Source organism: Galleria mellonella, unplaced genomic scaffold (assembly GCF_026898425.1).
Source record: "Galleria mellonella isolate WM207_F2 unplaced genomic scaffold, CSIRO_AGI_GalMel_v1 utg40, whole genome shotgun sequence".
Classification (NCBI taxonomy): Eukaryota; Metazoa; Arthropoda; class Insecta; order Lepidoptera; family Pyralidae; genus Galleria; species Galleria mellonella.
In genome coordinates, this window is record NW_026442094.1 from 6,885,819 (window position 1) to 6,909,513 (window position 23,695).

Sequence of the window (23,695 nt, forward strand, 5' to 3'; positions counted from 1 at the left end):
TATTAACAGTCTTATATTTTATACAATTTAAACTTATTTCTAAAAAAAAATATTAATTAACAAATCTTAATAAACATATATTAATATTGGCCACAGGCACCATTTTTAGGTTATTTTAATGTTATGTTATGACAAATTAATACATATATACAAATATAACAAATAAGTAGTTTGAGTGATTTTAAATTAATTTTTTACAAATTGTAGATAAGTAGTTGGAACAATTTAAAACTCGAAAAATTTGATTTTTTTTTACAATATTATTAATTATACAAGTAAAGCACTCATTCAAAAAAAAATTAAAAGAAATTATAATTTATGCTGATACAATGGAACAAATTGTAAAGTGTTTCAGACAATACATTAAAATAATCTTGTTATTCGTTTATATTTCTTTTACATATAGTTAAAGTATCGTAGATAAGACTTCATTAATGATGCAGTGATTAACAAACAGCTAGACAATCAGACAGACAAATTAGACGGATTTATAAATGTTTTGGCTAAGCCGTTTGGGTACTAAAACTGAAGAATCCAGTTACGCCATGAAAATAACTTCAATCACACATACACCAATGAGCAACGATTGTGTGATTCATACAATACTGAGGCAATACTGAGTCGCCCATTCTCTAAATGTTTCTCAAAATCTATCTCTAAAAATAATATTTCTATTTGATATCACAGCAAAATCTTTGTCATAATTTATTAGATTTAAATCAAAACTGTTATAATTTTAGTTTATGATACCAATTTAAATATTAGATTAAGAAATAAGTCCAGAGAAACGGCGCTACAGAGACGGCCTTATTGTAAATATTTGATTTTAGAATGTGATGTTTAAGTTTAGGTTTAGCTTTGTATTTAACAATTTTTTGCTTCGTAAAACGGTAACATTAACGGCCACGTACGTTATATGTGGCTAATGCGGAAGCAAACCCTATTGACTGCAAAATAAGAGTAAAAATCGGTTCACAATAGTGGTAAAAAAATTTCAACGAATCGAGAACTTTTTGGAAGTCACTTCATAGATATAACTCTTTCATTTAAATTACTCAGTCTCGTTAAAGGGTTAATATTATTTATCTCGTATCTTTTCTAGCATTTTACTTATATCCTGATTTCTAGTAGGGTTGGGTCTTTTCAGTTTATGTTTAGCTGATAGTTTGGGTATGCAACTTCTGAGCGGTGGTCGCGTAGGCACCGGCATTATGTCCAATTTGGAATGCCCGCCTAATCCGTCGTATGACATGTCTAATTGCGCGACATTTAAGTCAATCCCGTCTTCACTTAAATTAATATCATTCTTGACAAAAATACTAAACTTGTTTCTGGGAAACATCTCGCAGCTTGCCTTAATGAATGCATTTCGCTTGGAGTTCAGTAGCGCAAATTCTGACGGCTGGAAATAAACAATAAAATTTATTAATATACAATTTTTACTTCCTTACCTTAATATGAGTTTGTTAATCACCTTTAAAAGTCTCAATGGATTAATCCATCACTATGAAATTTGGTATTCATAAACAAGATGGTATAAAAAGGATTTGTGTATGCAACTTAAAATAGTAAACAAGCTGACGGTCCATCTAATGGAAAGTGGTAACCGTCGCCTATAGACATGAACAGTACCATGGACATAACAGAGTATACTCTTTTGTATTATGTTGAGTATGATACCCCATGGGTTGCCATTTCTGAGAAGTAAGGTGTTATGTTACTGTACGCTATAAATTCATTGCCATAACCACCCTTCAAACTAAAACAAAGCCGTTTGGTTAGCTTTGTTTATTTAGGGGTATTTTTATTCCGGTCAGCGAACATATCACAGTCATGTGGATGAAATTGCGGGTAAAAGCAAGTTTAATAGGTGACGGTTACCACTTATCATTAGATGGATCGTCAGTTTGTTTGAAATTTCCAATTGAATAAAAAAATGTGCAAAAAGTCTATTTGTGCCTACCCTTGGATGCGAGTGGGGCTTTTAAGCAGAAAGACATGTCTGACAGTAGGTACGTTATGTGCTTTTAAGGGGTCATGCCCGCTGGAAGATAATTTTAAGTACGCCGATATTGTGATTTGAAGTAACTAATTAACCACTCACCTTTAGTTTGTTATCAGGCATCTTCTGCGCTTGCCGTTGCATCGCCGTTAACGCTATGCAGCCCTGCTTGAGGTCCAGATACGGGGAATCGGCGTTCTCTATCTTCTTCACCATGGTGTTCTATATTCAAATAAGGAATTAATTAATTTACTACACAGGCATACGTTATGGTAGTATGTTACATCACAAAAAAATATACGGTATGGAAGAGACAGGTTGGCCAAAATTAAAACAGCTGATTCAGATGAATGTTCTGAATCAGATGGTCGATTATTTTTCCATCGAAAATGCACTACCATCATATAATTAAAGATTGAAATTTTATTATTTTTGGGTGGCCACTCCTTCCTTTTCCATAAGTATTGTAAGAGGTAACTAAGGGAACCTAACGGTCGAGGGATGGGCACCAGCGTTCCCCTTAAAACATCGCCAAAACCAAACTGTAGTTGACAACCCGCCTGCCAAGCGCCTGGCAAAATAGGTAGTTAGTTAACGGCTGACATGATGGTACTACTTTCCATCAAATGAGCTTGTTTGCCACTCCTATTGGGTGTCAAAAGCAATATGTATATAAGCTACTTCGATATATGAGTGTACATACAAAACTGATGTTATCTTGAACACTGACAGCTTCACTCGACTGGGTCGACACATTCTCCGAATGCTTCTGTTGCTTCACCGCCGACTCACACTCCTCAGTGAGGGATTTGTCTTTCATCTCTGACGCTTTCCTCTTGTGCACTATCGTTTGATATTCGCGCTCTTTTTGGGCTAGCTTCTCTTCTAATTGCCTGTAATGTTCAAATACGTGTAAAAATAAAAAAAAGCTGCCCTATGCCAATCGTAAAAGGATTTAATTGGGATAAACTACCTGTCCAGTTTAATAGACACGTCTCAGTTTGTGTGTGTGTTACCGATTTTTTTATAACCAAGCGGAATATTGAACATGCGGCTCAGCGTCGCCCATAGAAACTCGCCTTATCAGAGATATTGCAGGTGTATTGTCGACTTTTAGAGAAGGAATACAGTCTTTTCTCGACCTGACAGGGTATACCTGTTAGCCATGGAACTGGTAGTACGCATGACTAACAATCCCGTCCGGCTCTCTCCCCTCCTCCTGCTGAACGGTTAACACGAGGTTCCGAGTAGTAATTTATTAATAAATTGCCTGAAGATGTATTATTCTTAAGGTGTACCACGTGTTGCAAAACGTGCGTGGACGAAATGGCAGTCGAAAATTGATGGCTAATATGGAAGGTTATAGAAGAATTAGAATGAGAAATTAAAGAAAGTAATTCTAATCAAATAAACAGTGGTAAATATGGATTTCCACAAAATTACATATAGTTCAGTAAAACCTTCCAAGTATCATAAAAAATATCAAAATGAATACATACGTTATTTTAGCATGAAGACTCGATGTTTTGGCCTTCTCTAGTCCATGCATATGCTTGGCTACCTGCATCCTTTCTCGGAACTCATTTTTTTTCGCTTCGGATTCACATAGAGCTCTGCAACAAACATTTTGATGTTTTCATTGAACTTCAGAAAGGAGGTTTTCAATTCGGTTGCAATTTTTAATAATGTTTATCACCACATAACTCCTTCAGTTGTAAACCTATTTGGAAACAGAAATTTTATCAAAATCGGTTCAGTAGTTTAGTTTTCAATATATCTGGTTTTACCACGATTGAAGTTGGTTCTTTTTGTGGAACACAATCTTATAGAAGGATAAAAATATAAATAATAATAAAAAATATTTTTGATCTTGTTAAATAGCATCATCTAGACCTAAATTAACCCTTCTTTGAATTACAGTGGAAATTTCCACCATAACATTGAATGCTCAAAAATTATATAAAAGAAGAAGTTCACTTTAAATTGATCGTGTCTGGATACCTTTTTAATGTCCACTGCAGAAAAAAAAAACTATAGCTGTCAAATTTATTTTTTTAACCATTTGTCCTTTAATTTTGAACATGAATTATATCACCTTGATTTATTTCACCAATAAAAAAAAATCATGCAAAGAAGGGTTAAGAAAAGTTTGTATTACATGTATCATACATCTCATCATAATTATCACGTCAGCCGTTAATTGTCCACTGCTGAACATAGGCCTACCCCATAAGCGTTTGAAGGGAAAGGGATTGTTAGTAATGGAGACTGAGAATCCCTTGCTAGCAATATACCCAACCAGGTCGACCTCCTCGTGGTTTCCCCTGGAAACTATCATGGTTAATTCCTGATGAATTCATCATGATGGGCTAAATGGCCTGTATTCATTCTCATCGATCACTCTTCATTGGTGTTCCGTCAGTGTATCCCGTTAGCGCAGGCGGGGGGTTACCATTCCATTTTCATCCACCAAAAAAAAACCCCATAACCGTATTTTGGCAGTACCGTGACAAAATGATGATTTCAAGTTAAAGTATTACCTTTTAAGGGCTGTCGCGAACGTAGCGATTGTTCGTCCGTCTGTGTATCCTTGCAACATTTCTTCCACTTCCTCATTTGTAGCATTCAACACTTTCTGTAAGCTAAAAACATTACGTTAAAAATATTTGAATGCATAGTTGCATTACCATTTGATGTTTAGTTTAATATGGACAAATCTTTGAAATATACATGAAGAATTAAATCATTCATAAAACATTTAAGGTAATTTTATTCTTGAACAAATACATAAGACGATTTCAAATTGGTGGTGGTAGTTGGTTAAAAGGTTTGCCAATAAGAATTACAAGAAGTTATATAAATATACAAATTGATGACACAGAATTTAATTAATAAATAGAAAGAAAAAAATATTTTATTTTTCAAAGCCACTTTTTCTCTGCCTTTAACCCAATTATTTAAATTTTGGGGTCAACGTCATATGTTTAACTCCATATTATTCGAAATTGTAGTTTTATGACCGCCTACCTGACATCAATTCTTCAATGTATGAATGAGGTCAAAACAAGTAAAAAATAAAGTTATAAAAAATACCCATTTAAAGTTTGCAAGTTTTTCTTGAGCGCTTCATTTTCCTCTTTCAGGCGATTTGTCTCCTTGTTTTGGACTTTGAGGTACTCCAATTGTTCTTTCAAGGCCGACACGGCTGAGTCCCGACTGATGAGTTTTTTCTCGCATGCCTTAAGTAGTTCTCTGTACAGGTGAAAAAAAAAAATAGTCCATTTTAATATAACTTCACAAAAAGTTAAATAAGTTTTTTTTTTTTAGAAATTATTACAGAAATTAAGAAACGAAATTACTCTTTAGGATAGACCCTTCCTTGTTCCTTCTTCTAATTCCCTTCAACTAATATTATAAAAAGGAACGATTTATTTTTTGTTTGTAGACATAATTGATAATCTCAAAAAATACTAAGTTTATTTTAAAAATTCTTTCGCTTATAGAAAGCTACTTTACATTATCAGCGAATAACATGGGCTGCATTTTATTAAAAAAAAAAAAATATAGATAAAGGTTACAGTAGCAGACTTATTATAAATATGTAGACACAAACAATTTTAAGAAATGTTCACATTGAGAAAAAAAAATGCGGCCTTATCGTTAAAAGCGATCTCTTCCAGGCAACCTTTGGATGAAGAAGAGTAATTATAAACAGTTTGATCGGAGACACGATGGAAATTCTATTATTTTATATACATATAGATATTAAATACATGCAATAAAATAAATATATATCTGTACAGATAACTACCAGAGGGAGACTTTGTACAAAAGTCGATTGCTTGGGTACCTCTGTCTCATTCGTGTTTCAACCGTGAAGCAGCTGCATGGCTGTGTTTCGGTTTGAAGGGTGGGATATGGCAGTGAATTTACAGGGTACAGAGGAATAACACCTGAGTCCTCAGGAATGGCAACGCATGGGGGGTATCATGGGCGAAACAGTATACTCTGTTATGTCCATGGTACTGCTCATATCTATAGGCGACGGTTACCACTTTCCATCAGGTCGACCGTCAGCTTGCTTGCCATTCTGAGTTGTATAAAATAAAATAATAAAATAAAATTCTCTACCTTTTTACTCATGCTAGTAAAGGTAGATTTATAGTTTTAAAATATAATGTAACTAAATATTTTTTTCTGAAAACTATATAATAACAAAACTCATGTAATGTAATATACATACTCATTCTTTTTCAAGTCAGCGGTAACCACTGCTAGTGTATCCTCTTTCTCTTTGCTGGTAGCTTTCTGCTGTCGGAGCTGCAGGAGTGCATCGTCGAGCCTCGACTGCAGGATGGCTACGTCCTCCCCAGTGCTGTCGTTGGACAATGTAGGGTAAACTCGGAATAAGCACTTCTCTGTCACTTTGTGACGACATTGCGGACACGACTTGGACCTGGAAAATGTCATATTCATAAGTATTGCTATAACGAGAGAGGGACTTTGTACAAAAGTCGTTTGCTTGGGTACCTCTGTCCCATTCGTGTTTTAATAGTAAAGCAATTGTGTTTGCATGGCTGTGTTTCGGTTTGAAGGGTGGGATACGGCGTGAATTTACAGGGTACAGAGGAACAACACCTAAGTCCTCAAGAATGGCAACGCATGTTGGGTATCATGGGCGAAACAGTATACTCTGTTATGTCCATGGTACTGCTCATGTCTATAGGCGACGGTTACCACTTTCCATTAGGTGGACCGTCAGCTTATTTGCTATTCTAAGTTGTATAAAAAAAAAACGAAAAATTGTTACTTGGGAAGGCACTGGCTTTTGACATATAATTAATGATATTAATTATATGTCAAATATATATATATATATATATATAATCAAATCTATATATATATATATATATATATATATATATATATATATATATATATATATATATATATCACACACTTTCAGAAACAATCATTTTTTATGCTAAACTTGTTGCCCGTCCACGCTCGCATAGGTGTTCGTATTTAACAAAATGAGACTAACAGCTTGCCATTTCTAACAATCTTAAAAGATCTAGGTTTCTAAATACGTAATGCGCGGGTCACTTGTGAAACAAGAATTACAAAGTTCTGTTATAAAGTTTACTGGTTACTGACTTACATAATTACACTAAAGTTGTAGCGATCACGCGTAACAATTTTTAGTAATCAACTGGGACACGACTAGGACTCGACTGCCCTGTTCCTGGGGTTTCCTCCCCTTATATATAATTACTTTATAATTACCGGTGACTCAAAGGTAAATCTGTTACTTAATGAGCTACGAACTACACGTTATCAATGTTGATACCTTAACGGTCATTAGATAAGTATCCAAGTCATTATAGTGTTTGTTGAACTATAACAATACATTTAGTTATAATCCTTTTTTTATTACTTAATTACAATAATTGCTTTGTTGGTATATCACAATCCTACCCCATTAAGAAATACAATACATTGCCTTTAAATGTATTCCGTAAAGATATTTAATACTATATCAAAAATATTTTGCATTTATCATTTTTGTTCAATAATTTTTAAATAATTTTACCAGAGGGAGACTTTGTACAAAAGTCGATTGCTTGGATACCTCTGTCTGTTTACAGAGGTACCCAAGCAATCGACTTTTGTACAAAGTCTCCCTCTGGTGAGTTTGTTATTAGAGTGTAACTTATACCATTGTTCATATTTTATAAAAAATATTACTCTAGTATCATATTTATTAGAAATTTTTTATATCTCCAAACATTAATTGTTTCACATGTACGATTTCCTTGAACATAATATAAAGGTGATTAAAGTTTAAATGTCATCATCATATCAGCCTTTAACTGTCCACTGCTGAATATCAGCATCCCCCTTGGGAGGTTCTGCCAATAGTTGCCACGCTTGGCAGGCAGATTGGCAAGCGCAATCAGGCTTTAGAGATGTTTTAAGGGGGACGCTGCTGCCCATCCCTCGCCCTCTCTTAGTCGCCTCTTACGACACCCACGGGATAGGAAGGGGTGGCCTATTCTATGCCGGGACCACACGACTTACAATAATTTACATATGTAATTCTGATTTAATTACCTATAATGTCCTAAATTATTGACTTAAGCGTAATGAATTACTGTATATAATAAACTATAAGTCATTAAGTAAGATAAATAGAAATGCGTTTACATTATGTCTAATGAGTACAGGTACGATATTATACAATGCATAATTAGTTTGTGTTACCAAAGGAGTTTTATTTACAAAAACAAGTTTATTATTCTTATAGTACGAAACTAAATCTACTAATGACAATAATTCTGACGATTTTTTTTTATTTATTTCAAATTAGGCACACCAACAGTATACATACAGTCGATCGGGTCAATGTCGGGACTATATGGTGGACAATCTAATCTAATCAAGACTTTGCATCAGTTCGTACTGCCTACAATGAAGTAAAAATTAATAAATATTTAAAATACAATATTTTGTTATCTTTATTACCTTTCATACATTCTCGATAATCGTTAGAATAAAATAATTTACATTGCAATCTCCTACTACATTGTAGAAAAAAATACAGGGTAGGTAAACTTTGAAAATACTAATTTCCTCTAAGTGTCTTTAATTATGTGACCACCACTGTATTATACATAAATTAAATAATTTTTTTTGTGTAGTACGCTGATATGCATACCTATAGCAGGCGTAGACAACATTGACTACAGATTACATGTCATATAAATGTCATAATATAATTAATATAATAAATTAAAAGTATAATTACATATTCTTTTATACAAAATTTAATTAAATATAAAACAAGACCAGGCAATATCATCAAATCTACATGGTGTTCAGTATCTTACCGCAAAACACTGCCAACGAGTCATGCTTACGTCTATATATAATTGTCAATTGTAATAAATCATGTCAATTGTATAACAAAATTAGCGAAAGAGTTGATATCTTTTATCAGAGTACTATTGGGTTTAAGAGGTCGTTGTATGGTTTTGAGATAGAATAAGTTTGGATCGTAATTGTAATCAGTAATGTAATGTACATCTATAAAAATGGTATAACATTTACTTATAACTTAGTGTTAAATGATGTTTACAATGTAAGGTTGGCAAACTGCGTATTGATAAATTTTTGTTATGTTTTCTTTTTAATGGTTCATTTCTGTTTGCAAACTGTTATTGTAACTTATAACAAATAAATAAATATCCAGATCTAAACTGCTTATATGTTTATAGTTTATAGTTATTGCATATTCGTCAGCTTGTTTGTCATTCTAAGTTGCATAAAAAAAGTTCATTCCTTTAAAATACCTTCTTGATTATACAATTGTGGAATTATTTGATTGATGTTTCATACAGAAAAAAGTTCCTAAACATTTGATGACTACAAATTTTCTTAATTCTATTATAAGTGTTATTGATTAAATTAATTTTATTGTGAATTTAAGAAATATCTAAATAACTTATCATTTTTTTTAAAAAATAGGTGTAGTGAAATTAATATGTGTAGTAATATTTAAATAGAGTACCATTTATTGTAATTATTTAAATTTTTTGTATTGTAAAATGTTTGTACCAATATATAGGTAAATAAAATATAAACTTACCTTTCTAGCCACTGTGCCAAGCATTGATAATGAAATAAGTGACCACATTTGGTAACATAAATATTCTCTGCTTGATTTATAAGATCACTGCAGATAGTACACAGAAAATGCATCTGTAAACATTACAACAATATTTAGGTTATGTTTACAATAATATTAACCTAATATTTTGTTTACATTTTCATATTGACAAATAAAATAATTATAATGTGTTGTTTTTGGAACAAATAAAATGTTAAAAATAAAATAAGTTTAAATATTACATAAAAAAAAAATGTAAAGCTTACCGTCAGTGTTTATTATGGTTTCGGAGATGCTCTTCTAATTTTATCAATACATAACAGGAATCACAAGTGTTTATTTCTACCTAAACAGGACTTATAATCCTGTTCTTTATTTTTAATTATTTATACCTACCGTATTCTAAATGTTAAACAAAAATAATGTTAAAAAACATAACATTTTTCGATCACTGGATTTTTAATTTTTGGCAATAAGTGTATAGTGTTGCCAAGTACAAAGTTTTACTATTACCAAAATTGTTCATTGGTATTAAATTGTACACATTATTTAACATATTTTTGTTTTTGGCTATGGTCACTTTCAACCATCGTATGGCTCGCCATCGACAGGGAGTTCACCCTCGTACCCTACAGCCTAAATGGTCGTGTACAACGCGGTTTCAGAGATGTTTTCTCCCACCAACGCTCAGGTTATGGAATAAATTCCCTGCCGAGGTTTTCCCAAGAGACTCTTCTTAGTTTCATTTGAATGAAATTTAGTATTCATACAGATTCGTTTTTAACTATTTTTACCCTAATTAACGTAGTAGAGTCGCGAGTTATAGTTAGTAATAAGTACACACGCTAATGGCTGTCGTTCACGTGAATGTGGTTCTGGGTTCGAGTCCTGTTTGGGATAATTTGGGAATCGAACTTCTTTAAATTGTTTTTGATTCAAATGTTCTGTCCATTATACTTGTAATGTACTCCGTCGATGTCTCATTCTATTTCTTGTTAGATTGTTGTCGGTAGCAATAATACTTCTATTGATATATTTAATAATATAGCTTGAGGGGTGAAAATCAGTCAATTTGGATAAATAAATTAAATGAGCAGTAATAAATTCTATTTATTTAAAATTAATTAATAACATCTAGCAATACATACGAATAATAACTTATTTTTAAGTATTAGGTAGGTGTATGGCTAATGCCACATTCGGTTCGGCGCCAAATCAGCGCGCTGACATCTGAACAAACGCTGGCATTCCGTAGAATTACGTTTAGAAATGGTGCCTCAAATTATCTTAAATTAGAAAATTACCACCACTTTCACTAAACAAAATTGTACACAAAATACTAGATGGCGCTAAAATCGAGGCTTGTGGTTTTTGTTGACTTTGTAATTAAAGATATTATTTCTAAATTGGCTAGTAGTTTATTTACATTTTTACCGATATAGTAATAACTTATCATAATTTTTGTTTTTGTTCTCTTGTATTGATCCATTTTGTTAAACAACAGTAATTAGCAAAAAATATTGCAATTTTGTGGATTATAATTCATTCAGAAGAAGATCGCTTATTTTGTTACTTTTCATTTATACATAAGAATAAAAATCTCTCGCCAATTTAGAAATTTTGCTTCCAATTATCTTTAATTACGAAATAAACAACAAAAACTTCAAGTCTCGACTCCAGCGCCATCTAGTATTTCGTGCCTAATCTTGTTTATAGACCAACCACTTTAATGATGGATCTTTGACGCAGCGTGACCGAGAGTAGTACAATTATACAATTTAATATAATATAATCTATTCAACGTCAAGTTCCTCCATTTTCTTATAAGCTTTCTTCAGTTCTTGCAGCAAGGTCTTTGCTTGTGATCTTTCTATCAGCACCTCCCGTTTATTTTGTTCCCCAGTGAAGGTGTCATCGGTGTATAAGGACAGTTTGTAAGTATCCACCGTGCCCTCAGGACCTGGAGCTAGGGATACGTCGGTCAGTTTGTTCACTGAAAACAAAATACGGGATTTGTTATTAACAGTTAGACATTTAATAGTACTAATACATTTGAATTTGAATTTGCGCCGTGTGGTCCCGGCATAGAATGGTCCACCTCTATCTTTCCCGTGGGTGTGGTAAGGGGTGGCTAAGAGAACTTAATAGTCTAGGGATGGGCAGCATCGTCTGTTTTAAAACATCACCACAGCCTAACTGCGATTGCCAACCCGTCTGCTAAGCGCGCCAACTACTAGGATAAGCAATTTTTGTTAAATCCTTTCACATAACTAAAAGTTGCGTGTGAGTTACAGCCCTAGGCACAAGTATGATAGGGCTTCATACACGAATCTTTGGAAGGCAGCTACTTTACCCATAAATCCATTGCTGCGAACATGTGCCTGGTATGCTTCTCTCTGCGCTTCAGCCGCGTCAGTCAGCGCTGTGGCGTGCGCTCGGGGCACCCCGAGCACTAGCAGGTCACGCGTGAGTTGCGGCCCCGGGCATGAACATGACAGGGCTTGTTGCACCACCCAGCGGATGACCGCTGCTGCTCGGGCGCATTCGTCACGAGACGCTAAACATTTGGATTTATTATATTAGTTTTGTGATTTCGTTGCTTCTTTTTTTATGTTATTTTAATATAGTAATTTATATCAATCGCTTTTTGCTTGGTAAACTTGTTAACTATTACATTTTTTTTTATGCTATTTAGAATGGCAAACAAGCTGACGGCCCACCTGATGAAAAGTGGTAACCGTTGCCTATAGACATGAGCAGTACCATGGACATAACAGAGTATACTGTTTCGCCCATGATACCCCCCATGCGTTGCCATTCCTGAGGACTCAGGTGTTATTCCTTTGTACCCAGTAAATTCACACCATATCCCACCCTTCAAACCGAAAGACAGCCATGCAAACACAACTGCTTCACGGTTGAAACACGAATGGGACAGAGGTACCCAAGCAATCAACTTTTGTACAAAGTCTCCCTTTGGTAAACATAAACATTATTTGTAAGCCATGATTTTGCTAGCAATATACCCTGTCAAGCCGATCTCCTCGTGGTTTCACCTGTAAACCATCGTCTTGGACTCCTAGTGTATTCACACGATGGGCTAACTGACTTGCCTTTTTAATTTCACTTATCATTCCTCACTGGTGTCCCGCTAGAAAACACTGTTAGTACAGGCGGGGTTACTATTCCATTATCATCCATTAAAAAATACATAGAAGTAGGGGGAAGGGATTGTTAGTGATGTGAACAACCAGCCCCATTTTTTTAAGTGTGATAATGGAATGGTAGCCCCGCCTGTACTACCGATATATACCGGTGGGCCACCAGTGAAGGATGATAGGTGAGGATGAAGCAGGTCAGTAAGCCCATCGTGACGAATTCAACGAGAATTGTTCACGATGATTTCCAAGAGGAACCACGTGGAGGTCGACTTAATAGGGCATATTGTTAGCAATGGGGCTGTCAAACTCCGTTGCTAACAATCCCTTTCCCCCCTACCAGGCCCATTGCTTATACCCTATCAGATCGACCTTCCCGTGGTCTCACCTGGAAACCATTGTGCTGAATACCAGGTGTATAAATATCAATGGGCTAACTGATCTGCCTTTTTATTTTCACCTATCATCCGTCACTGGTGCTGCGCCAGCGCATACAGTTAGCGCAGGCGAAGTTACTATACCATTATCATCCATAAAAAATAAACAAAAGTGTACTAGGTACTTTTATAACCACATTAATATGTATGTAAGTTTGTAGATAAAAGATATTTAAGAAGTAGATTTGAGAGCAACAAACATTAACAACATATACTTATTATTAACAATAGGAGCATAAACTTTATTGATATATTTTTTTGTTTGTTTGTCTGTATGTTTGTTAGGGAATCACGGAAAAATTACTCTACAAAATTGGATGTGATTTACAAAGTCGTGTTTTTGAAGGTCGAATGTAGTCAAAAAATACTTACACAAATTAGTGTCTTTTAATATTTCCATGATGGCATCATCCTGAAAACAAAAATAATAAAGTAATTTACACTATATCGAATTTAATATCCTATCCTACTAACTAGTTTATAACTAGCTATATTCCGCGGCTTCACCTGCATCAATCAGTATATAAAGAACTTTATATGCTAAGTTAGGATACAACCTATCTGTGTACTAAATTTCATTTAAATCCGTTCAGTAGTTTTTCCGTGAAAGAATAACAAACATTCATCCATCCATCCATTTAATTATCCCATCCTTAAGGGAGAGGTTATGTGCAGCAGTGGACTGTTAACGGCTGATATGATGACGATGATGAAATTAGATAGATAAAACAGTTACAAAAATCGTGAGTAAGGGTCCATTTATTTCTGAAAGAGATCTCTTCCAGCCAACGCAATACTGTGAGACCGCATGTAGGCTGTAAGTAGGTAGTCTAAAGTTCACGAATACTGTTTGAATTACATGATTAGTAAATATAAGCTATAAATTAACAGTTAAATTAAATATTATATATATATATATATATATATATATATATATATATATATATATATATATATATAAATATATTACATAGATACATAAATATGATACTTATGTACTTATACAATAAATGTTAAAATAATATACTACTTACATTAGAAATTTAGTTTGATGATTTTGAAATATGATGGTTAAATTTGAAAGACGCAAAAATAAAGTTTACGAATTGAGAGAGAGGAAATGTAATTTTAACTTTTTCATCAATGAGGTAACAGAAGAACTCTCTTGTACGTGGGATGGGAGTTTATTACATTGACATTTATTACATAGACAAGAATGCAAAAGTTTTAAAATAGTTAATTCTTGGCGGCAATTACTTTATACAAGCATGATCTCTAATAACGATATTTTTTGTTGCAGTTTCAACGTTGCTTAGCCTAAAATGATACTTCCGTCTGTCCATACTCATATATAAATATATTATTATAGATAAGTAATTTTATTCAATTTGCTACTTAGTGCCCCACAAAGAAGCCCCATTACCTCGTACGTGATATCAAATGTACAAAGAACATTGTGACCATAGCATAATGTCATTTATTTAATGTTTATTTATCAAACACATTTACTAATATCACAGATTAGATATTAATGACGTGAAATGGTATATTGTTAATTTTGTTTTATGGATGACAACTGATCTGTCCCGGCTTCGCACGAGTCTTTTTTTGATAGATGATAATGGAATGATAACCCTGCCATCGCTATCGGTATACATTAGTGCCCCTCCAGTGAGGAATGACTGGTGACGATGAAAAGGCAGGTCAGTTAGCCAGATTTCCGTTTTCAGTTATGGTCTCCAGGGGGAACCGCGTGGAACTCGACAAGGTATATTGATAGCGATGGGGACTAACCTCCCCATTACTAACAGTCCCTTTCATTTCGGCAAACAAGCTGACGGCAAACATGGACATAACAGTTTCGCCCATGACACTTCCCATGCGTTGTCATTCCTTAGGACTCAGGGGTTATTTCTCTGTACCCTGTAAATTTACTATCATATCCCACCCTTCAAATCTAAACACAATCATGCAAACACAACCGCTTCATGGTAGAAACCCCATAGATCAATATAAGCTAAAAAAATAATATTTAGAAATTTTGCCTGTCTGCAAGTTTAGTTCCGGTATCACGCAAAAACCACTGTACCAAATTTAATGCAATTTCCATAGTTGTACTATTGAAAGTCTGACTTAAAAACTGGTGTATGATTCATCTTCATTAACCATCTTAGAAATAGTCTATCCTCTTGGTTTTCTACTTCTAAAACTACACGTACAATGTAGCGGGAAAAAGTTAGTTTTTTTTATAAATACGTACATATTATAGACAAGTGATATTATATTCACATATAAAATAGATGTCATAAATTGATAGTTACATAGCTACAAATATTGTTAGCATAAAAGATATAAATTCAATTTAAACACGGCTACGTGACATATTCATTGCTATTTGTACGTGACAAAAGGTAAGGTGAGTTTGCGTGTGTATTTACAAAAATATGAGCCTACAATAACCTCAAGAGATGTTATAAACGAAAACTCATGTGGAAGGAGCTTTACTATGTTAATCGACTCTTGCAATATAAGTAGTTTTTTTTAATGGGTGATAATGGAATGGTTATCCCGTCTGCGCTATCTGTGCCCCATTAGTGGGGTATCAGTGATAGATTGGTGAGGATGAAGGTAAGTTCGCCCATAGTGACTAATTCGACAAGAATTAATCACGATGGTTGGGGGAAAGGGATTGTTAGTAATGGACACTAAGAATCCCATTGCTAGCAATATACCCAACCAGGTCGATCTCGAAAAACGAATTAAAATGCAATATTATTATTTTTTTATCTAGTAAACTATTAAAAAAATAGCTAGGTACGATATTTAAAGTAATGAAGGAAGGGACGAGTCTTGTTATACTATACAGCGATAAAATAATAATTGGAAAGCTCATAACGGAAACGACTTCCAGTTGAGAATAATATTAGCTTATCGGATTTCAAATTGTTAAAAATTATAGGCAAAATATATAGCATAGTATTTTTATTATTATTTCAGCCCTTAACTGTCCACTGCTGGACATGAGCCTTACCCATAAGGGGAGTTTTGGCAGTAGTTACCACGCTTGGTAAAGGGGTGACTTTTAGAGATGTTTTAAGAGGGACGCTGCTGCCCATCCCTCGTCCTTCCTTAGTGGCCTCTTACGACATCCATGAGAAAGGAAATGGTGGCCCATTCTATACCACCACATACAGGGTAGCATAGTATACGAAAGTATATAGTATAATTATAGTAAAGTTAAGTAGGTATAACATTTGGGAATCAACGCGCCAGATCCCTTATGGTGTAAGCGGATGATACTAAGTGGTAATATCCGATAATATTAAGCGGTAAGTAATAGACACTACATCTTCTTTTCATTTAACAGTTTCCTCTTGTCGGTGCAACTAATTCATGCATCTTCCTCCAGCCAGCTCTATCCGAGGCCATATCCTTGACCTCCCTATACGACATGACACCTAGTTTCCTTTATCTGTTCCATGTAGTTATTCCTCGGTCTAGACACTACATAATCGTAGTAATTTATATTGAACTAAACTAATAGAAGGATCACCCGACATAGAATGGGTCACCCCTTCCTGTCCCGTGAGTGTCGTAAGAGGCGACTAAGGGAACTTAATGGAAAGAAATACTACACTCTGAGCAGCGATCTATTTAAAAACTAATTCTAATCGCAAAACGTGCGTGGACGAAATGGATGGAAATTAAAGGTTAATATGGAAGGATGTAGAGCTTCTGCTAATAATAGTGGTCAATCTTCGAGTGTTGGCAGTTATATACATATTAATAGTAGCGGAATTAAGCTTTTTTTTTTTTATACAACATAGAATGGCAAACAAGCTAACGGCTCACCTGATGGAAAGTGGTAACCGTCGCCTATAGACATGAGCGGTACCATGGACATAACAGAGTACACTGTTTCGCCCATGATACCCCCATGCGTTGCCATTCCTGAGGACTCAGGTGTTATTCCTCTGTATCCTGTAAATTCACGCCATATCCAACCCTTCAAACCGAAACACAGCCATGCAAACAACAAAAACAACTGCTTCACGGTTGAAACACGAATGGGACAGAGGTAGCCAAGCAATCGACTAAATAATTCTAATCAACTAATCAATGATGGGTACTAAATTTAAATTATAAAGTATTCTATGAGTAAGTTTGGGATAGGGTCTATTTGTGTACTAAATTTCATTAAAATTTGTTCAGGCGTTTAAGCGTGATTGAGTGACAATCGTTTAAACGTCTTTACAAATTTTCATATTAATAATAAAAGTGGATTTTTTTAAAATTGGTTATTTACCGGCTGTTCTTCCATGACATGCTGAAGGAGTGACCTGAACAGCTGAGCGGGAAGGCTGCTGAGAGCGTGCAGTGCTGCTAACGCCCACAAAGGGCAGTCCCCGTCCGAGCAAAACTTGAATTTCTGCGGAAAAAAATTATTGGCTGAAAGAGATCTTTATCAGAGATAAACCTATAATTTTTCACAATATTTATAACCTTTCAGTAATGCAAATACAAAAACAGAAGGTACGATTGTAGAATTATATTTGTATATAGAGACTGCAGTGTCCCAGTCCTTTCCGCAACTGCAGTGTCCTCCCCTTTTCCTTCCCACATAAGTCCCTTGTTCCTCTCATTTAGTGATTTCCTTTACGCATTTCCAACATTCCCTCCTTTTTTCCTCAATCCTTTTCTCCAAACCGTGGGTGGCGAAAACCACCAACAAATGCATTCCCAAAGAGGGTAGATGTCAGGTAGGCGGCCGGTCGTAAAACTATAAGCCAAATCTTTTAGCAATATGGATAAAACCATATTACGCCGACCCCAAATAATAACTGGGATAAGGGGAGGAGATGATGATGATAGAGGATGCCTTTATGTTAAATTAAGATTTACATTTTTGACAAATACAAACAATGGATTTTTGTTACGCAACTTAGAATGGCAAATAAGTTGACGACCCACCAGTTGAGAAGTGGCAACCGTTGCCTATAGACATGAAAAGTACCATGGACATCCTTCCTCCTATAATATTTCTCCTGAACCTGAAGTGGCAATGGGTTGGTCACATAGATCAAAGAACCAACAACCGATGGGAAGAAAGATTCTTGTGTGGTGGTGGTGGTGACCCCGTACGGGCAAACGCAGTGTAGGAAGACCCCCACTAGATGGAGTGACAATCTGAAATGCATTGCAGGGAGTCAGTGAAGATGCAGGTGGCTCAGGACCGTTTTTTATGGCAGTTTGTGGGGGAGGATTATGTCCAGCAGTGGACGGATAATGGCTGAAATGATGACGATGATGATGATAATAACCTCCTCCGTTTTTGAAATCGGTTGAAAGTGGAATGATAACCCCGCCGCGCTATTGGTTAGCGCGTTAGCGAGGTACCATCAGTCAGTTGGCTTACCGGGACCAATTTACCAGGAATACATCACGATGGTTTCCAAGGGAACAGTGTGGACCTCCAGGTCTGAGCGATAAAAAGGATAGAAAGGAACTTAACCCATAAACCTATAGCTGGTAGTAAAATCCGTCCCACATCTTAAATGTATCTATGTAGGCGTCAAGACACTTACCATGATAGATCAAAACAGCAATCTGTAACAACATACGTTGTAAAATTAGCATAGGAATTGTTGGGTTTGGCAAACAGACATACAATGTTATGTAGATGTGATCGTTTAGAGTACAGGCGTAGTGTGAACCAACTAGTTGAAGCTTAATGCTCAGTGACCATGATTTTCATAGAAGTCAATAGGTATGTATTATTTCTTGTGGTAAACTTAATATAATGTGTTTGTTATTTAGTTCATACTATGGTACCGAAATAATGATAGGGCTATATTTAATAGTCGAAAATACATATCATCATACAAGGGTTTTTTTTAATGACAATACAATTTTAGACATAGTACATTACACATAAATACACATATTGTTAACAGAGATTTAAAAGAGCAATTGTTGAGTTTCTTGTGGGCTCTTCTCAACGGATAACAATCTTCCGAACCTTACATTCATAACAAAAATGACGATTTAAAAGTGCTTGTAAATAAGCCTTTTTGAATAAAGATGCTTTGAATTAGAAAAGAATTCAGGAATAACGTCATAAAAAATTATTCTGATAAAATACTTACACCTCTTGATACTAGATAACACAACGGGTAGTACGACGCTAAACACCGACGCAGATGTAGGAATGTTATAGGAGAAAAGACGATTCTGCGGGCCGGTCACGATCCCCAATACGACATAAGAGGGGGATGTTTAATTCGACAGCAGACAACCTTATTTATATTTCACTAGCTGCGCATCCCAGCTTCGCACGAGTATACCAATGGAGAAAATGAGACCAAATTTTTTTTATTTAATTAGCATGCAAATACATTAAAGAAAATATGGATTTTTAGTACGTTAAACATCTTGGGCTTGTGTGTGTAACTTTACATTTCGTTCTTTACAATTACATTTAATTTACACTAATATTCTGCTGTTTTAGCAAGGTTGGCCAGTAAGTACGCTTTTAGTTTAAACTTTATGTTTTAACAGTGATATTGTTTCACAAGTCGGTAGGTAAAGAATTTACAAGAATCTGTCAATATTTTTCAGGATATCTCTACTGTCTCATTTACTCACTCACTTTTTATATGAAGATTGTTTAACTCAAATTTTTTATTTTGCTGTACGATTTTTTAAATATTCAAATTCAAATTCAAATTCAAAAATCATTTATTCATGTAGGACATTTTAGCCGCTTATGAATGTCAAATTTTTACATTATAATTTTATATTTTCCCTACCGTCCAGTTCGGTATACGAGCCTGCCCCTGCCCACACCTCTCTTGTTGTCCGTGAGTTTTTGAGTAAAAATTCCATTACGGTGACCGAACACCCCCCTATTCGCCGGATTTGGCCCCGTGTGACTTCTTCTTGTTCCCAAAAACCAAATTGGTACTTCGGGGGCGGCATTTGGGGGACATAAATGAGATAAAAAAAGCTACGACGGGGCAGCTGAGAAACCTACAACCAGAGGACTTTCAAGGAGCCTTCTCACAGTGGAAACGGCGTTGGCACAAGTGCATTATGTCACAGGGGGAGTACTTTGAAGGGGATAAAATTGATTTACCTGAATAATTGTAAAATAAAATTTTTAAAAAACTTTTATACGTACTTTCCGGACAAACCTCGTATAGATCCAATTGAGAAGAACTGGCAAGAAACTCAATTGAATTACTTTTTTTTTAAAGCCAGTTTATTTACAATGTATATTTATATAGGTGTCTATGTCTAACATTAAATGAAAATTCAGTGTATGAACAACTATTGCCATGCACACTCGTCATTCAAGTAATCGTTTAGTGAGTAATAGGCTTTGCTCAGTAAATATGATTTAACAGATGTTTTGAATTTATTTAAGGGTAATTCCAACATATCCTTTGGTATCTTATTGTAAATTTTTATACCTATTCCCATAAAAGACCTATTAACTTTTTCTAAACGATACTTGGGGACAGCAAGTTTGTCTTTAAATCTAGTATTAATATTATGAATATTGCTGTTTTTTGGAAATAAGTCAAGATTTTTATGAACATATAGAATATTTGAATATATAAATTGAGAAGCAACGGTGAGAATATTTGCCTCTTTGAATTTCTCTCTTAATGAGTCACGACTCTTCATACAGTAGATCGCTCGAACGGCACGTTTTTGTAATATGAATATATTCTTAATATCTGCCGCTTTTCCCCATAGTAATATTCCATAAGAGAGTAAACTATGAAAATAACTAAAATAGACTAATCTAGCAGTATCAGTATCAGTGTACTGTCTAACTTTACGCACAGCAAAAGCTGCTGAACTTAGTTTCGCTGCAAGGCTTTGAATTTGTGCACCCCATTGTGTTTTATTATCTAGTGTGATTCCTAGAAAGACAGTAGATTCTATAAATTCGAGAGATTCGTCATTTAATTTAATATTGCAGTTAGTATTAAAACTTTTAGATAGAGAGAAATTAACACATTTTGTTTTTTTAGCGTTTAACATAAGATTGTTAGTTGTAAACCAGTGCAGGAGACGCCGCAAAGCACTATTTACATCGTCATAATTATTAGTCATTCTATTAACTTTAAAAATCAATGAAGTATCGTCTGCAAACAATACTATGCCGCATCTATCCTGCATGGCATATGGGAGATCATTAATGTAAACTAGGAATAAAAATGGACCGAGAATAGATCCTTGAGGTACACCCATTTGCACAAGTGACCCGTCAGACGTAGCGTTGCTAATCTTCACTTTCTGTATTCTATCAGATAGATAAGATTTTATTAAATTTAAAGCATTGTCTTTGACGCCATAAAAAGCAAGTTTTTTTAGCAATGTATTATGATCAACGCAATCAAAAGCCTTAGAAAGGTCACAAAAAACACCTATCACATCCATTTTAGTTTCCCATGCAGCAAATACGTGTCTAAGCAACTCTGCACCTGCGTCTGTAGTTGAACGACCTTTGGAAAAACCGAATTGACTATTGTGGATTAAATTATTTAAATTGAAATAACTGACAAGTTGCATAAGGATTATTTTTTCAAAAATTTTACTGAGTGCTGGGAGTATGGATATAGGTCTATAATTTATTGGGTCACTCCTATCTCCAGATTTAAAAAGCGGTATGATTTTACTAATTTTCATTATGTTAGGAAATTTACCTTCATCTATACATTTATTGAAAATAAAAGCAAGAGAGGGCGCAATAATTTCCATTATACTATCCAGTATTTTAACAGATATACCCCATAGATCCTCTGTTTTTTTATTATTAAGTTGTTTGAATATTTTCATTATTTCTACTGATGATGTATGTCTAAAGTTAAATACAGCTGATGACTTGCTAACATTGTCTGTTAGTAAAGTTTCAGCAGCAGACGGGGAAGATTTTAGAGCCTGTGTCGTAATTAATGGAATATAAGTAAAATAAGATTCGAATGTATGCGCGACCTCTGTGTCGGAATTTACCAATTTGTTATTAATATTTAAAGCTATTTTGCTATTTTGAAAATTAACTTTTCCAGTTTCGCTATTTATTACTTTCCAAGTGGCTTTTATTTTATCTTTAGATTTAGTTATTATTTTACCTAAATAGAGAGACTTAGCTGTATGACAAACCTTTTTAAATATTTTCGAATAAGATTTTACATGTTCATGAAATAAGGGATCGGATATATAGCTTCGTTTTTCGTAAAGTTCGTAAAGATTAGCCCTAGACTTATAAATACCAAACGTGGCCCAGTCACAAAACTTTGATTTTACACTAGTTGAAAATGTTTTTGTTTTAAATTCACTGCTAGCTTCATGTTCAATTAAATTAAAAATATGTTCACATACAATGTCCGGGTCATATTGAGGTACTATGACACTAGATATTTTATGTTCAATTTTATTTTTAAAACGTGCCAAATTCTTTTGTGTTATTTGTCTGCATGTAATTGTTTGAGTCCCTTTGGATCCCTTAGTTTCAATTATAACTTTTTGTCCGTAATGATCAGATCCAAGACAGTCGAAATTCATTTTCACCTTTACTTCACAATTACAAAAAACATTATCTATACAAGTGGCAGAATTTCCTGCGACCCTAGTGGGTTCTAAAAAAAGATTGTGCAAATTAAATGATTTAAATAAGTTAATCAATCTTAAGCTTATTGAGCATTCCGATAATAAATCAACATTAAAATCGCCACATACAAATGATGTTTTATTCCTCCGTGCGACTCGTCTCAATGCTTCCTCCATAGCCAGTTCAAAAGAATCAAAACAAGCCGATGGCGGACGATAAACGCAAATTATTATACAAGTAACTAATTCTACGCAAGATAGTTCAATTGTTTGCTCAATAGAAATATTTACAATGTCTTGACGGTTTTTATATTCTACATCATTTTTTAAAATAATAATTGACCCGCCATGAATGGCATTGTTCCTAGCAAAAAAACTAGCTATATTATAATGTTCAAAAGGACAAATTATTTCATATTGTTTAAGCCAATGTTCTGTCAGATATAACACCCGTACATTGTTAGATTCTAAGAAAAGACTTAATTCTAATTCTTTGCTGGAGAAGCCACGAATATTTTGATGAATAATGACCATATCCTGTGGCTTAACCAATGTCGTAGATGTTAGTTTAAATTAACACATGTCACATTATTAGTATAATTACTAATATTACTAATTAAACCCGTTATACTACTTATAATGGGATCATAAATGTTATACGCTAGTAAACTAGCAATAGTCTTTTTTTGTTTTTTAGGAAGATAAAAATTACCTCCCGTCATATAATAATTTGTAACAAATTTGTTACTTTCAAAATAAAATATATCATTACAATGATATGTCATCGAATAAATTAAATTATTTATAC

The 23,695-nt window shown here is 34.3% G+C and overlaps 2 protein-coding genes across 2 annotated transcripts in view; both read right to left on the reverse strand.

Annotated features, from left to right (window-relative positions):
- Window positions 1-90: 90 nt before the first annotated feature.
- Window positions 91-10,160, reverse strand: LOC113520381 (E3 ubiquitin-protein ligase TRAIP). The gene is made up of 9 exons (XM_026905706.3): window positions 9,938-10,160; window positions 9,651-9,763; window positions 6,246-6,458; window positions 5,096-5,254; window positions 4,543-4,644; window positions 3,502-3,615; window positions 2,706-2,895; window positions 2,105-2,224; window positions 91-1,402 (listed from the first exon to the last, which is right to left on the reverse strand). The coding sequence occupies exons 2-9, from the start codon at window positions 9,761-9,763 to the stop codon at window positions 1,079-1,081; spliced, it is 1,335 nt and encodes a 444-aa protein (XP_026761507.2). The 5' UTR covers window positions 9,938-10,160; the 3' UTR covers window positions 91-1,078.
- Window positions 10,161-10,761: 601 nt separating this feature from the next.
- The window catches only part of LOC113520396 (COMM domain-containing protein 4), a 45,815-nt gene continuing 32,881 nt past the window's right edge, over window positions 10,762-23,695 (reverse strand). Inside the window, exons 2-6 of the mRNA XM_031914631.2 lie at window positions 18,852-18,873; window positions 17,573-17,695; window positions 13,639-13,678; window positions 12,025-12,228; window positions 10,762-11,664 (exon numbers count right to left, since the gene is read on the reverse strand). Of these exons, the coding sequence (XP_031770491.2) occupies window positions 11,465-11,664; window positions 12,025-12,228; window positions 13,639-13,678; window positions 17,573-17,695; window positions 18,852-18,854 (570 nt within the window). The 5' untranslated portion in view covers window positions 18,855-18,873 and the 3' untranslated portion in view covers window positions 10,762-11,464. The remainder of the gene's footprint in view (window positions 11,665-12,024; window positions 12,229-13,638; window positions 13,679-17,572; window positions 17,696-18,851; window positions 18,874-23,695) is intronic.

Coding starts and splice junctions, on each gene's coding strand:
- LOC113520381 (XM_026905706.3), bottom strand. CDS start 9,763: ATGCATTTTCTGTGTACTATCTGCAGTGATCTTATAAATCAAGCAGAG. Junction 4,645..5,095: donor AACTTGCAAACTTTAAATGG/GTATTTTTTATA, acceptor TAATGTTTTTAG/CTTACAGAAAGTGTTGAATG. Junction 1,403..2,104: donor TGCCTGATAACAAACTAAAG/GTGAGTGGTTAA, acceptor GTTTATTTCCAG/CCGTCAGAATTTGCGCTACT.